This window comes from Camarhynchus parvulus, chromosome Z (genome assembly GCF_901933205.1).
Source record: "Camarhynchus parvulus chromosome Z, STF_HiC, whole genome shotgun sequence".
NCBI classification, from domain to species: Eukaryota; Metazoa; Chordata; class Aves; order Passeriformes; family Thraupidae; genus Camarhynchus; species Camarhynchus parvulus.
In genome coordinates, this window is record NC_044601.1 from 51,371,611 (window position 1) to 51,386,426 (window position 14,816).

The following is a 14,816-nucleotide window of genomic DNA, read 5'->3' on the forward strand; positions in this document are numbered from 1 at the left end:
CTTAATTTTAGGAGCACTGTATGTTTAGAAAGGAAGGCTGACTTTTAAGATGGAGAATGGAAAAAAAAGTACATCAACATGTTAAAGAATTTTCATAAGTGTACTTTTGCATTAATAAAAAATTGAGTTCAGAGAGAAATTTATGAGAATTAAGATGATTGCAGACTTGTGAAGGAAAGGGAAAAGGATTGGCAAGACCAATTTTATGATTGAGGAAGTAAAGTTGTGCATGAAGCTAATCAGAACAATCTAATGAGTAGATGAACACTGATTAGAAGAAATTGTATGTTTTTGTAAAGATACTGTAGGAGAGACATTTTTGCAATGCTTTCTTAGTACTGATTAGTACTGCTTAGTACTGATACTCTGGCAAACAGAATAGAAAGACCAAGCAAATTCATATGAATAGTTTTTAAATGAACACTTGTTTGTGTCTTTTTCATATTTTATCAGGAGGGTGGAGATTATAATTTTGCTCTGAATAACAACTGCTAGATTTTAGAATATTACCATACAGAACAAATATCAATGCTTTTTAAAAAAAGTAACTTAATAAAATGCAATTCCCTTCCAGTGTGAATTATTGGTTGTACATGGGCACAAAAGAATTTCAAATGTTTAACTAATTAAAAAGATCTCTTTAGTACAAAGTTCCTCTTCTGTAGATTTTAACTTTAAATAATTTTTTCCCGCGGCAGTTACAAAGTCCTGAAGCTAGTGGTATGTCATATAAAAGCTTCTCTCTAGCAGTAGGCTCAGCATCGCTATAATTAAACCTTCCTCGCCTTGATTTGCAGCCAGTCTTACTCCTTGCAAGGGAGGGAGCTTACTCATCGGCGAAGACTAGACCAGGGGAAGGTTTCAAGTTGGGAAACACGATTTCTGAACCTGATGTGGACTGGAAGCACGGTATAGGAAATAAGGAGTGGCGGGAGGGGGAATTTAAATAGTGAGAACTCATTTTTAACCCACCTCAAAGTTCTCGGTGAACGGGGCGCGAGCAACTTTGCCACCTGCTGTCGCCCGGCAGTGAGAGTCCCTCTGGAGGGAGTCCTGTCCGGCCAGCAGCCACGGCCTCAGGGAGGGAGAGGGGCGCCTCAGGAGGGGCGAGCTGCAGCATCAGCGGCACTGACCCCCTCCGCATTCACTCCCGGTCCCATTCCCACTCCCGCGCCCTGTCGGCATCCTCGTCGTGCCCTCTCCCACCTCCTGCACACCACAGCGCTCCCTACCCCCGACCTGTCGAGTCTCCTCTCGCTCACCCGGGCTCCAGCCTGGCTTTAAATATTTCCGAGCGGGATGCCAGCCCCTCCTCTTCTCCTCCTCCTCCTCCCCCTCTCCCCGCCTCCCCTCCCGCGGAGCAGTCAAGACCCGGCGGCGCGGCTGCCCCAGCCGCTCCCACAGTCGGGCGAGGGGTGGCGCGGCAGGAGCTGTCCAACTTTTCAGCACAGTTTCCTCACCGCTGCCCGCAGGAAGGCGGCAGCCGCCGCCCCTGCCCGCCCGACGCGGCCCGACCGCCGACAGCATGGAGGCGGAGAGCAGCAGCGGCTTGTCCGCGATGCCCAGCGGCAGCGACGGCGGCAACGACGGTAGTGGGGGTCTCAAAGCCCCGAAGCATCTGTGGCGGCAAGATCAGCACTACCCACCGCAGCTGCGACAGCACCAGTTCCTCCAGCACCAGCAGCACCCCGGGCAGCCGCCGCCTTCTCCCGTGTCGCGGGGCCGCTGCCTGGCCGGGGCTCGCGTCAGGCACCGCGGCTACTCCGACACGGAGCGGTACCTCTACTGCCAAGCCATGGACCGCGCCTCCTACGCCGTGGAGACCGGCCACCGGCCCGGCTTGAAAAAATCGCGGATGTCCTGGCCCTCCTCCTTCCAGGGACTCAGACGGTAGGAGAGGGCTTGGCCCAGCGCTCCGGCCGCGCGTGTGGGGGATGCGGCGGAGGAGCGCCGCTCCCGGCCGCGGGGACGGGATTCAGCGGCGACCGCTGAGGGGTGGGCACCGCGGGACCCCCGTCCGACCGGCCTCCCTTCCCCCGGCGGCAAGGATAAGGAAGGGGCACTGTGCGGTTGAGGAGGCTCCGAAAGGGAGGTGGGCTCGGGATGCGCAGCCGTGCTGGGGACCCGGACCCCGGGCTGGGACGCTGCAAGGAACCCTCGGTCAGGGCTCGCCTGAAGCGGGCGTGACCGGGGCACGGGCGGCGCCGCGTCGTCCCGTGCACGCCTGTCTGTGGGTGGAAAAGCGGCCACGAAACACGTGGGTGGGAGCGGGACGGCGTCTGTGCCGGCACGGAGCCGTGAGCGGGGCGGGCAGCGGGGCCGCGCTTTCCTGCGCCCGGCGCCGCTCCGCTGCCTCCCCGGCTGCCCCTCCTCGCTCGAGCTGCCCGCGCTCCCCGGGAACCTTCAGCGCTGCTGCCGAGCGGGAAGGACGCAATTCGTGTGATGTTTTCACAAAGTTAAAATAATGAGAGCTCTGGGGCGTGGGAGACAGTCTGGCAAATCCAGGGTTAGGGTCCTGTTAGTTTGAATGGGCTTAGTTGAGAAAATAGGCTAATGGTTTCTTAGCCAGAGGGAGGACTCCGTCATCTACTAGTCTATTGTTCCCCTTTAAATGAGCTGTGGATTTATTTTTCAGTGTGTAGCTTACCAATGCCTATTTTACTCTTGATGGCTGTAACAGGCATCTGTTTTGAAATCAATTTCTCTGTCAAAATCAGAAAGATGTTGAAACTGAAGAATCAATTTATTATTCGGACTTCATATTTAGTAGCTGGAACCACTTCCTTTTAGTAGAGAGACACGCTTGCACTTGAATTTTAAGCAGACATTGTGAATAAAGGATTTATGGAGAGAATGGTGGGCAGAGGGACAATACTTGATACGAGGGACTCTGTAGATTTTTGATTTCCTGGATAATCAGATTTTTATAGCGTGATATGCTTGATGAATAAATAATGGAATCCTTTCTCAATGAAGATTGCTTTGTGTGTTTCTGTGGTGCACACCGCATTCTTTATTATGGAGCCTTGGCCATAAATCTGAAAAAGACATACTTGAATATACTCTGGCAGTGTTAGCTCTATTTCTACCTAACAGTAACTTCATGTCCACTTCATATATAATTAAGAAATATAAAGAGATCCAGCAACTGTAAATTAGAATTGTATTTTCAAATAAGTAATCTTTAAATATGTCTTTTAATATCTTTGGTTTTCACACAGCCATTCTGTTGCTGCACATTCGTATCCCTTCTGTGAACTCATTCTTGTTTGAAGTTAATGATGTTAAAATTTTCACCATGTAAGATTGGAAAGAAAAAATAATAAGATTCAAAAATTAACAAGTGTTATATTTAAAGCTTTTTTCAATACATTCCTGTTTCTTTTATATAAAAAACCCTCTAGGGGTCTAGTATTTTTGACCTTTAAGACTGAGTGCAGAATTTCTGTTTTGTAATGGCAAACAAGTTTAATTTTTATATATCATAATATTTGGCTTGAATATATTCAGAATTATTCCATAAGTGATTAGTTATTGAGGGGATACGAAGTCAAGGTGGAAAGGGAGAGTACACATACTATTTCTTCTATTAGGATTTCAGGGCCATTTTAAATTACAATTCATATGACACCTCTTTAAATGGGAATTAAACTTCAATATCAAACGTATTTTTGTTTTTTAAACCTTCATTCTGTTTCTATTCTATTAGCATAAAAATGTTGTTTTGACAAGACATGCTGCTCAACTGAGGTCACTGAATTTTATTTTAATTTTATGGGATTAGTAAAAATGCTTCAGATGTGCTTCCCTTTTGGAAGTGGTAAAGCAAAGAAGAGTGAAGAAGTTCAATATAATTCACCATCAAATGACTTTCTTAGAGTAAAGTCTCGCAGTAAAACATCTTAAATGAAACTAACAACTATAGTATCGAAATGCAAAGTGAACCATAACAAATTGCTTCACAAATATATTCAAGAAATATCAGAAAAAGGATGGTCTTTCCAGGACTTTCATTTCAAGATTTCCATCAATTGCTACTTTCTTCCCTCTTTTTTTGCATGAAAAGCAAAGAAAAATATCTTCTTATTCTTGTAAAAGCAGTGACTTGCAAAAACCCCCAATATTTTTGTGAAAGACACCTATCCTTTTAGAAATATTGCAGTTCCCTTTTCACATTTAGACATTTTTATACTTCTCCCCTATTTAAAACTGTTTTCAAAAGAACATTGCTGAATGGATTCCTTTCCTTTGGATTTATTGTGGTGTAAGGAGACAAGCTTGTATTTCAGAAGACCTCAAATTACTCTGAATATGGTGGGTAAAACTGTCTAGAACTGGGGGAAATTGCATATAAAAGTATGGAAGATGCATCAAAAGATAGGGGTAGTGTAATACACTGATGTCTCAAATGTCAAAAAATTAAATCTATGTAATTGTTTTTCCAAAATTTATTTTGTTTCACTCTACACATATCACCTTTCTGAAAACCTCAATGAAAACCATAAAGGACACTTAATAAACCAAATCTCAAATCTACAACTTTGAAGTATTTTCTCTTTTCAGTTTGGTAGAGAACTTAAAAATATGTAACAGTTGTATTCTTCAAAAGAAATGAGAAGGAGAAATTACATATGTTACAATTTGAGTTAGAACTGACTAGTACATCTTTATTATTCAAACTGAAGAGAATTAACATTTAAAAGGCCAAATCAGCTAGCAAAGATTCTAAACTGAATTAGTTGAAAAATGCTATGTGTTTGAAGTTTGTGATACTAACTACTGCTTGTAATCATTCCAATGCTTTCTCTGTCTCTTCATGACCATCACTAACTTTGCACTCAACTTATTTAGAACAGTGCTGTAGTTCCTTCAAGGAATACAGCAGCATTTCATTATACAGAATGATATGTCAGGATCATCTACTAATGTATTTTGCATAAAAGTCAAGATTATTCATGCATTTTTAAATTAGAAGTTAAGTGTTTTGAATTCATATACACAATAGCTGCACAAAAAACCAGGATAGTCAAGAAGATGACTGTGATTATCTGTGATCTGTGATCTGGGGGTTTTTGCCAGTTGTTTACTGTGTGATCTTGTGCAAGTCATTTAATTCTCTCTGACAATATTTTCTCTTATGTAAAAGAAAAACAGAAACAGAGTAATTACAGGTTCATGCTAAAGTGAATTTTTAGATCACAGAACAAAAAGAACTATGTAATACTAAATAGTAGTCATGGAATTGAGAAATAAATATTTCAACTCAAATAATTTTCTAGTCAATAACAAAAAATACTCTGTGTAATAAATTAAGCTATTGTGGTTATCTTCATAAATTTCAGGTACCTCTTCACACATAATTAGCACTGTTGTGTGGTCTATATACACAGGCTAGTTGTTTAAAGAAAACCCCACCCTGGCATTTATAAAGGCCATTAGTCATATGTCAATCAAATCATCTTGCCATATCATCTTTCCGTGTTCTGTTTTTCACTACTGAAATTTCAGACTGGAAAAATTAGAGAACAAACACCATCAGTCCTAATTGCACTAGACATGGAATTTCCGAGGATGTTGTATACTTAAAATAAATCTTCGTCTCTTAATTTCTTTTTGTCAGGTTTCCCAGGAATTATTATTTTCCAATATGTCCTCTGTAAATTTTATCTCCAGTGTTGTTTTGGACTAGGATTTTGCAAAAACAAGTTCTCATCAGTGTTTAAACATAAACATCCACGCAGGGGTGAGGCAACACTAGGTTTTACAATCCAGTAATCCTTGTGTTTGTTCCCTACTGCTGTCTATTTAAAAAACTAATTTCATGAGTGAAGAAAATGTTTAAAAAACTACTTTCATTAAAATTAGTTGCTGTTAAAAAAATCTACTTGCTTTCTATCTGTTTCATATATGGGACCCGGTCTGACCAAGTAGCATTCATTACTGCATTGCTTACATATGAAGATTGCTCTAAAGTACGATTATTTTTCTTGAAGTGTCAGTCTTGTCCTTATACCACCCAATAATAGCTAATAAACCAGAATAACTCTCAAAATTGAATGCAGCATAGTATTTCAGTTGCCCAGAGGCTTTATTCTCTATTAGGAGAAGAAGGGAAGTTTATGCATTAGTGAATCAACTTTCTGAATTCTGGGATATTGTATACCACTCTAATAGATTAACTCTTGGGCTTTGTAGCTACATATAGACCTATAAAAACAACAGCTACGTTGCAAATCTGTTTGGTTCTCCAATAAAATGCACACCTCTTTTCATCCTAGGCCCCATTCCTTCCTCCTGCTTGGTTTGTAAAGCTCCTCTTCATCTATTATATCTTAGCTGTTTCCACACAGACAAAGGAAAAGGAAGAAGAGTGTTTTCCAACTTACAGGTCCATAAATAACACTCTCAGAATTTAGCAGCAGTTTCTAATTTAGAATTTTGTTGTTTACTTGTTTGGCAGTGTATTATTGCTTTGTTTACTACTACATAGTACTAGCACCCAAGATGTTAAGATAATTGGCATATGGTATCCCTACTTCAGAGACACAAATAAATTTTAAATCTTAGCAAACATTGTTGGATTACTGTTCTTTTTAATTGTCTGTAGAGATAAATGAATTAAGAAACTCACATTGTCAATATTTTAAATAATTGACTATTAAGGGTGTTATTTTCATGTTTTGAAAGGCTTACATTTTCTGATTGTTAGAGTTGTGTGACCTGAACTATATGAGTAGCATTAATTTTCATGTTGCTGGAACTTGTAAAAATACGAGCTTTTAAAATTCACATATTCAAATATATTTTAATATGAATGTTGCTGAGAATGAATGGTTCAGATTTCTTAATTTAATAAGTATACATCTGATAATTTAACAGGACAATTTCTTCATAATCAAACAGAGAATAGTCAAGATTTAAACACTCTTCAAAAAAGATGTGGCTATATGAAGTTCTACTTAAAATTATTAATATAACTGTTTAATATATTCCTATATTTTAAATAGGCCTTAATATAACACTATTATTTGAGTATTAGTGAAGATGTCCATTGGAAACACAAACTTATGGTGTCAGATCAGTGGTGCTCAGCTGATCTTGTAAACATGTGGAGACAGCAGGTGCACAGCTGAAGAATAATTTAGGTGGAACTTTTGTGTAAAACACTAAAAGAACCTTAGTAGGTTTCTTTAAAAGTCATCTTCAACTGAGTTAAGTAATTTTTAACTGCATTGTAGCCTTCCTTTAGAGAAGACTTTGGAGCTAGCAGGAGAACCTGTGAGATTCATGTTAAAACTATGAGTGTGAGAGGAAGCTGGGGACATACAGGAAAGCAAGGCAGTACTATTTGACTGCTAAATAGTTTGTCTCAATGGACAAGTTCCAAGAATGAATTTCTTGCTACTCGAAGGCAAGGGTTTAATGAAAAAGGGTGTTGGACAAACATCACTCTGTGTCAATTGACAGGGTGATTTGAAAGTAGGTTGGTCCTTGCCAATGTGAAGAATGTCAGTGTTCCTTCCCCATCGTCAGTATAAGGTATTCAGCAGATCTAGAAGAGATGAGCTTTGAGTTTATTTTCATGAACAAGAATACAGGTTATTTCTTAGAACAAGAGGATTTTTTTTGGTAATAGAGTGGATCTGCCACCATTTCAGGATCAAATCCAAAGCTCTTCTGGTAATCTAAAGAAACTAGATTCAGTAATTAGAAATTAGATTTAGTATTGTGTGTTTAGACTGCATATTTAAAGGTGACAAAGTGACAATAACATTTGATAATAGGAATGAAAATGTGCAGATAAGATTTTAAATTCTGTTAATGTTTATTTTGATCCTGTTACCTGCATCTCTTTCTTGATGGGCCTTGAAGGCCCTAAGTTACATATAGCAAGCATTACAATAGGGAAGCAATAGCTGTCTACTAATAGCAATTACTAACAGCATTTAGTAGCTAGGACATGTCCTACATTGTTCATTCTCCTAATTCTTTTCAGAGGTATCTGTCCTATCTCCTGTGTGTTCCTAATGTCTTAGTGTGCCCTGCTGTGGAGATGTCAAACTAACCCTTTAGTTTAGTAATGCAGCTGCCATTGAACATATGTGCCTGGCTACTTTCAGTTATTTTAAATAGGTCTGTATTACAGTGTTACATGACAGTATTTGTGCCAAAGTTCAAAGTATATTTTAGTAAAAGTGTCTTCCAGTAAATAAAAATAACCGCACACTGATGATAAAGACAAATCCACCTGCTTAGTTAACTTAGCACATGCAAACAAATTTGAAAGGGCCAAAGAGAAATTATGGATATATAGCACTATACAATCGTGGAATCATGGAATGATTTTTGTTGGAAAGGACCTCTGTAGGTCACTTGGTCCAAGCATTGCTCAAAGAAGGTCTATTGAGAACAGATTGCCCAGTGCAGTGTTCAGTTCAGTCTTGAACACTCCCAGGAAAGGAGGTTCTACAACCTGCTTTCTCTGGACAAACTGCTTCAGGATTTGACTATTCCATGGTAAAACACTTTGATTTGGATCTTTTGCTTCACATGATATCACTGTGCACTTCCAAGGGACTCACTCCATCTTCTTTGAATCCATTCTCTGATCAGGGAGGCAACATAGTTCCCTCGGTGCAGTCTCACAAATGTGTAATAGCAATTTCACAGGTCTCCTGGGAAATGTAGTGTTCTTAGTGTTGTTTTCAATGCCATTTATTACATACACAGCGAGAGGAATGACTGATTCCTTTGGTACATTAGTTTGCATAGACTATCCCCTCACTCTCTCCTTGTCTGGGATCTGTAACATCTCTCTGATTTCATGGAGAGAGTTGAGCTGCAAGATTGCTCAGGAGAAATAAAGACAGGAAAATACCACTGTGATTTCCAATCAAATAGTTTGTTGAGGACTTTAATATCTCAGAGATGTTATGAATATTTCCACTCTTGTTCCTCCTGCCTTGGCCCAGATGATCTAAGGCCTGTACAGCTTCAGACAGGAAAAGTAAGCACGATGGGAATGGTTTTCTCTGGGCCATCCATCCACCCTTCTAATTCCAGAAATTAAGACAATGAAAACCAAACCTCATTCAAAAAATCTCTGGTCCAGTACTTGAACCTATGCTCTGACTGCTGAGCTTGACTTTCTGTTACCTCCAGTATTCTGAGGTTTCAGTTATGCCATTCTAAGGTTTCGGTTTTCATGACACAATGCCATGAAAATTGGAGATTGCAAACTGAATTTTGAAACCCCAATTACTTTTTTTCTTTTTGCCATTGCCATTGTAAGGTCTTCCGAAAGATATTTTGAAATTTGGCCTCCCTGGGAAGAAATTGTTCTTGACTGTGCAGTGTAGAAAACTTCTCATAAGCTTATCTCACACAACAAGAGAAGTCTAGAGGGGAAAAAAAGTGCAAATATCTACCATATTTGAGGACTTGAAAGTCACTAGAAAATTCAAAATATAGGTGGTAAGAGCTTAGCTTGGTTTAGTTGTTTCTCTTGGACCAAAGTCTTAGAGCATTATTAACATGAAAAAGTAGTAGTGTAAAATGAGTGCTTGGTCATATATTGGGGGGTGGTAATAAAAACCTCAGAACATCCAAGAATTATTTGGATGTATGTTTGAACACACACACAAAGACAACTGAAACACATTCATTCACAGAGAATTAAGTCCAACTCTGTAAATTTAGAGGGGTTTAATTAATAGTAAGTTTTTATTAAATACAGAGCTCATGAGGCAAAGGTTTATTTCCACTCTTCCAGGATATGTTAAAACAGAGGAGTGAAAATCTCATGTCTGATTCTGGAACTGAGAAACCATTGGATGATCATCACTCAGTTATCACTACAGTTTTTCAGACCTGTATTTTGACATGTAGTTACATTTGTGCTTGTTTACATCAGATGATCATAAAAAGTGATGAGAGTCAGAGCAGCTGCTATTCAAATAACCTTTCCTGTGTTTTGGAAAGGTGATTAGTTGTTTGTTTTCAATTATTACCTCTACACTCATAATTTTAGGTTAAACTCATAAACTTCCTCTGGTTTTTTATTTATTTTTTTCTCTCCACTTAGGAAATGAAATAGCATCAAGTACATCAAGGCAAAGTTAGGTTCTCAAGAAACAGAATTTTTATAGAAGTGAAAAGACATGCTACTAGTGAGAAAGTATATGGAGGAAGGATAAAAATTCTGTTGAACAGTTTTACTCGCTGTTATAATATCTAATAAAAAATACCACAGATTTGAGGTGCTTTGTTGTGGATGCACTTGTGGGTGCCCTTCTCTCTCTCTCTCTCTGTCTCAAACACTTGAGAGAACATAAAATAAAACATTAGTAATGTCCTATCCAATGACAGGATAATAATATAAAGGGTGGCTGGATGTACATATGTGCTTCAGGAACTGATGCTCATATAATTTCCCTCTTTCTACTTACAAACCTTAGATTATCAACAAGTCAATTTCTCTATGCAAGAATGTTCTAGGAATTTTTAGGCATAATCCGTGCTTGGCTGAGAATAAAACCAGTTCACAGTTGAGATAGGTATTTTATATATTTAGATTGTTTATAGGGTTTCCCATATATGAGCAGAAAAATGTCTCTGGGATTTAACATTACAAAAATTGCATTAAAGATCTATATTTTTTTCATCAGTGAGTAAGGAATACTTAATAGCATAAAATACAAATTACTCAGGTGCTTCCCTGAATTTCTAATTTCCTTTAGTGTGACTTCAAAAATGCTAAAGAAACAGATAACATTAACAACTAGTAACAGTCTGAGAACACTAAGAAACAAAGATATTGGATAGAAATTGATAGGAGTAAACAGAGCCTACCACTAAATCTTCACTAAAATTGGCAAGTCTCTCCATTTTTTGACCAGTGTTCTCACTGGCTTCTGTCAGTCTATCTCTGTAGTGATTTGTTGTCTTTCCTTAGGAAATAAATAAATTTACAGTCATGCTTAATGACTGTAACTAACAGTTGCTAACAGTAACAGGAAGGGTGTTCAGCTGGAAAATATAAATTTTCCTAGTGTAGCCAACAGAGCAGTTTAGATGTGTGGCAGGAGATTGTTCTGAGCAAAGTAGTTTTCCTCCCACCTTATACTGCCAGAAACTTTACATGTCATCAGGAAAGTACAAATAAGCTAGCTTGCTGTGTTGATCTCCTGAAGACTATCAGATTTAAGGAAGATTTTGTCTTAGCATTGTGTTTTTCTTTTGGAAAGGTTGTACAATATTCAAAGTAACTTTTTGTTAAGGGCATAGCAGACCTTTTATATAGAAATTCTAAAACTGGTTGGCAAAAAATATCATCTATTTATCAGCTTAAAATCCTAAAGATGAGAGATTTCGTAGCTGGAAGAGACCTCATAGCAGAATCAGCTGTAGCTGTTGCAGGTATTTCTTTCTTGCTTTCTCTTGCTTTCTCTTCTTCTTTCTCTCTGTCTCTCTCTGGCTCTGTCTCTATTTCTTTTTCTCTCCCCCAGTCTCTCTCTTTCTCTCTCCTTTTCTCCTTTTCATTCCTCTCCACCACCCCCCCCCCTTTTTGGTGGTCTAATCTGGCAGTTCCTTTCTTCTACATCCTTCCCATTTTAAATCCATACCTTTCCTTTCATTATGTAACATGTCCAAAACTGTTTCAAACCTTTATCTCTGTGCTGGATGTGCATGGAGCAGAGGCCTATACAATTTTTTCTTATGCAAGATATGGCTCATATATTTATCCTAGTTTGATGATTGATTTTTTTTACCAACAGCATGGAAGTAGTCTATCATAAATGGTTCTTAATGCACAGTAATCTGAAATGCTCTTCAATAAACCTGCTACCTAATGCAGAAGTTGTGCATTTTCTACCAGTTGTGTTGTTGCAAATCCCCAAACAGATATCAAGTACTTTGAGCTTGTGAAGCATGAAAAATGCCTATAATCAAACCAGCTTTATTTACATCAAGTAATATGTAGTAGGGGTCTGTAGGAAGCCCTATTACATTGCTAAAACTTTTGATGCAACATTTAGTAGTCTATAAATATCTAGAAGAAAAGCTTGGAACTTGATAGTCCTATTGAAATAACAGGCAAACATTGATGCTGTAGTAGTAGTAGAAGTGTTAGCGTAATATAAGTGCAGGGTAGTATAAAAATAAAATATAGTTTTTGGTTGGGTTTTTTTAATTGAGAAATGCATGCTCAAAGGAAACAATCTAAGGAAGTAACTTGAAGTGCCTCTTTTCTTGGGGTGAAATATAAAGAAAATAATTAAATTATTAATAGTGAAATTCTTATGTCTATTTAATAATGCAGCAATATAGCATAATCCAATGAATGGAAACAACTGACTAGTCCTTACATGGATCACACTCAGAAGCAAAATTATATCAGCAACATTTCTACTGTAAAAGTTCTCTATACACTTGTCCAGAATGAACATTAAATCTTTTTAGAACTATTTAACTTTTAATGAGAATAAATGTGGTTGAAAAATTAATGACTAGATCAAGGAAGAAAAAATTATCAGATATGGCAAATATTTTTTGCATTGTTTTAGAAAACCTTGGTGCCCATATGCAAATTGAAATAGTTGTTTCTATCTAAATTTAAAGAACCTATCTTTTGTTAAATTTATAGCTGCCCTTAATAAGAGTAAGGAAACGTGAAGTGTAATTTGAAACACAGGTCAGAGGAAAAAAACGTAGTTTGAGATGATGGTAACAAAACTGAAAGAGCTAGGAAATTAAACTGATACAGAAAATTAGACAAATGAGCAGATTGAAACATACGTGCATTTTCTGTCCTCAAAATGTAGGATATTAAAAAATTTTTATGGGTGCATAAATTGGATATTAGCTGAAAAATTACATTTAAGTAGATGCCAATGCATTTCAAATTACACAACTGAGTCACTTATATTCTTGCTTTATATACTTTGCATTAAGTTTAAGGCAATGCATTTTTACTGCGTGCCAGATAGCGAAAAATAAATACTTCTGCTTCCATGACTACTTCCCCTTCCAGGAGCTATGTTTAATAAGCTAATTGAAGTCCAAATTTCAGTAAACTTTGTCCCTTTAGACCTTTCAACAGGGAGGTGGTAAGGCCAAGAGGTCCCAGAACATTGCTGTCTTTACAAGCTTATTTCTAAGGAAAAACGTTTCTGTTAGAACTAAAAGACTTTTGGTTTAATATGAGCCTTAACATTGCAAAGCCAAGTTCATCACTTGTGTGCTCTTCTCACCAAATAAAAAAGGAGAATCAAAAGAGAGTTATCCAAGATAAAATTCAAATGGTTCTAGCATTTTTTAGCTGTATAGTTTTATTCAGGTAAGAAACTGAATGCTTTTTCAAGATGCTGCTCTGTGACAGCAGGGTTTACAGTCATTAGCAATTGATATGATGGATTGAACACATGTTTTAAATGCAGGGTATCAAGTAAGAATTCTAGTGGCAATTTACCTCCATTCTTACTCCAGCTCAAAGGTACTGAAGTGTGAATTGTTATTTAATTTATTAAATTATTTAAATTTATTTACAGATTTTTGATTCTCCAGTTCTACCCTAATTTGCAGCTCAGAAAAAAAAAGATTATTATTGTAGATGAAAAAAAATTCCACAACTTTAAATTAAAATAATCAATAAAAATTCATTACGAATATCTCAATATAAACTTCATGTTCTGAAGAGTTGAATGTATTACAAACTTAGCAAGCAATTATTTAAAACCCCCTGGAATAGCTTGTTTGCAAAAAATATGTATAAAGTGAGTGGCAACTTCTAGAATAGAACACCCCATTTTCAGTAGAAAAATAAATTAAGATGGCAGGACATCCTGTGCTTTTTGCTGGTTTCATATATGCAAAGAATTTGACACAACAGATGTAAGTTCTTCAGTATTTGATCCCCACTTTTATAGTTTCTTGCCTGTAAGAAAGGATGTATGTCCAGCTGATCAACTCTTACCCCATATGTGAAAACTCTATAAGAAAATCAAATATGTTTGTGAATATGTATGCCTGAGTAGGAAAAAATATGCTTAAAGACAGACTAAGGTTTTATTAATGTCCTGTTTTCAAAGTCCTTACCATGATATACATGTAAAATTCCATGTCTGGAGCAGAAATTAAAACATATGAAACACTGACTGATATTGAATAGTTTGGAAATGTTGAATTCTGCTTTCCTGTCTTTTATTATAGGTAATAATGATGATTAACGATTGTGTATTGAACATATACCCATTTCCTTGCTTCTAAGAAATTGTTCTAGGACTCACATAGCTATTTTAGTTTATGACATGGATTGTATTAACATTAAGGATGTTATCAGAAATTAAAAAATAAGTTACTTTCAAAATACTTAATTTTCCAGCTGGATCTTTCAGCTTTAATTTCACTTGTGATTGTATCTTCCTCAACATACTTAGTGTCTCTTTTTGTTATTTGAATATTATTAAATTTGGTTTGCCCTAAGTTTAATTTTTTGTATCTTAAAGAGGATAATTTAATTTTTAGAATGCTGTTCTAAACTTTAAAAAGCATTTCTGAAAACTGTAGTTAAAATAACTAATTTTCAGTAATTCCTAAAATCCACATTAATAAAATCTGCTGCAGTGATTATGCTATTTTGGTGGATTTGAAAGGAACTGGATTAAAAGTCCAGAGAATTTTTAGTGTTGCGTTTTTATCATAGGTTTGTTTAGATTGGAAAAGGCCCTTAAGATTGTTGAGTGCAACTACTAATCCAGCACTGCCAAGTCCACCACTAAACTGTGTCCCCAAGGGCCACATCTACATGTCTTTTA

General features: G+C 37.5%; 1 protein-coding gene across 1 annotated transcript in view; it reads left to right on the plus strand.

The window, feature by feature from the left end:
* Positions 1–1,400: 1,400 nt before the first annotated feature.
* PDE4D (phosphodiesterase 4D) overlaps positions 1,401–14,816 on the plus strand; it is a 348,935-nt gene continuing 335,519 nt past the window's right edge. The window contains exon 1 of the mRNA XM_030968142.1: positions 1,401–1,890. Within this exon, the coding sequence (XP_030824002.1) occupies positions 1,526–1,890 (365 nt within the window). The 5' untranslated portion in view covers positions 1,401–1,525. The remainder of the gene's footprint in view (positions 1,891–14,816) is intronic.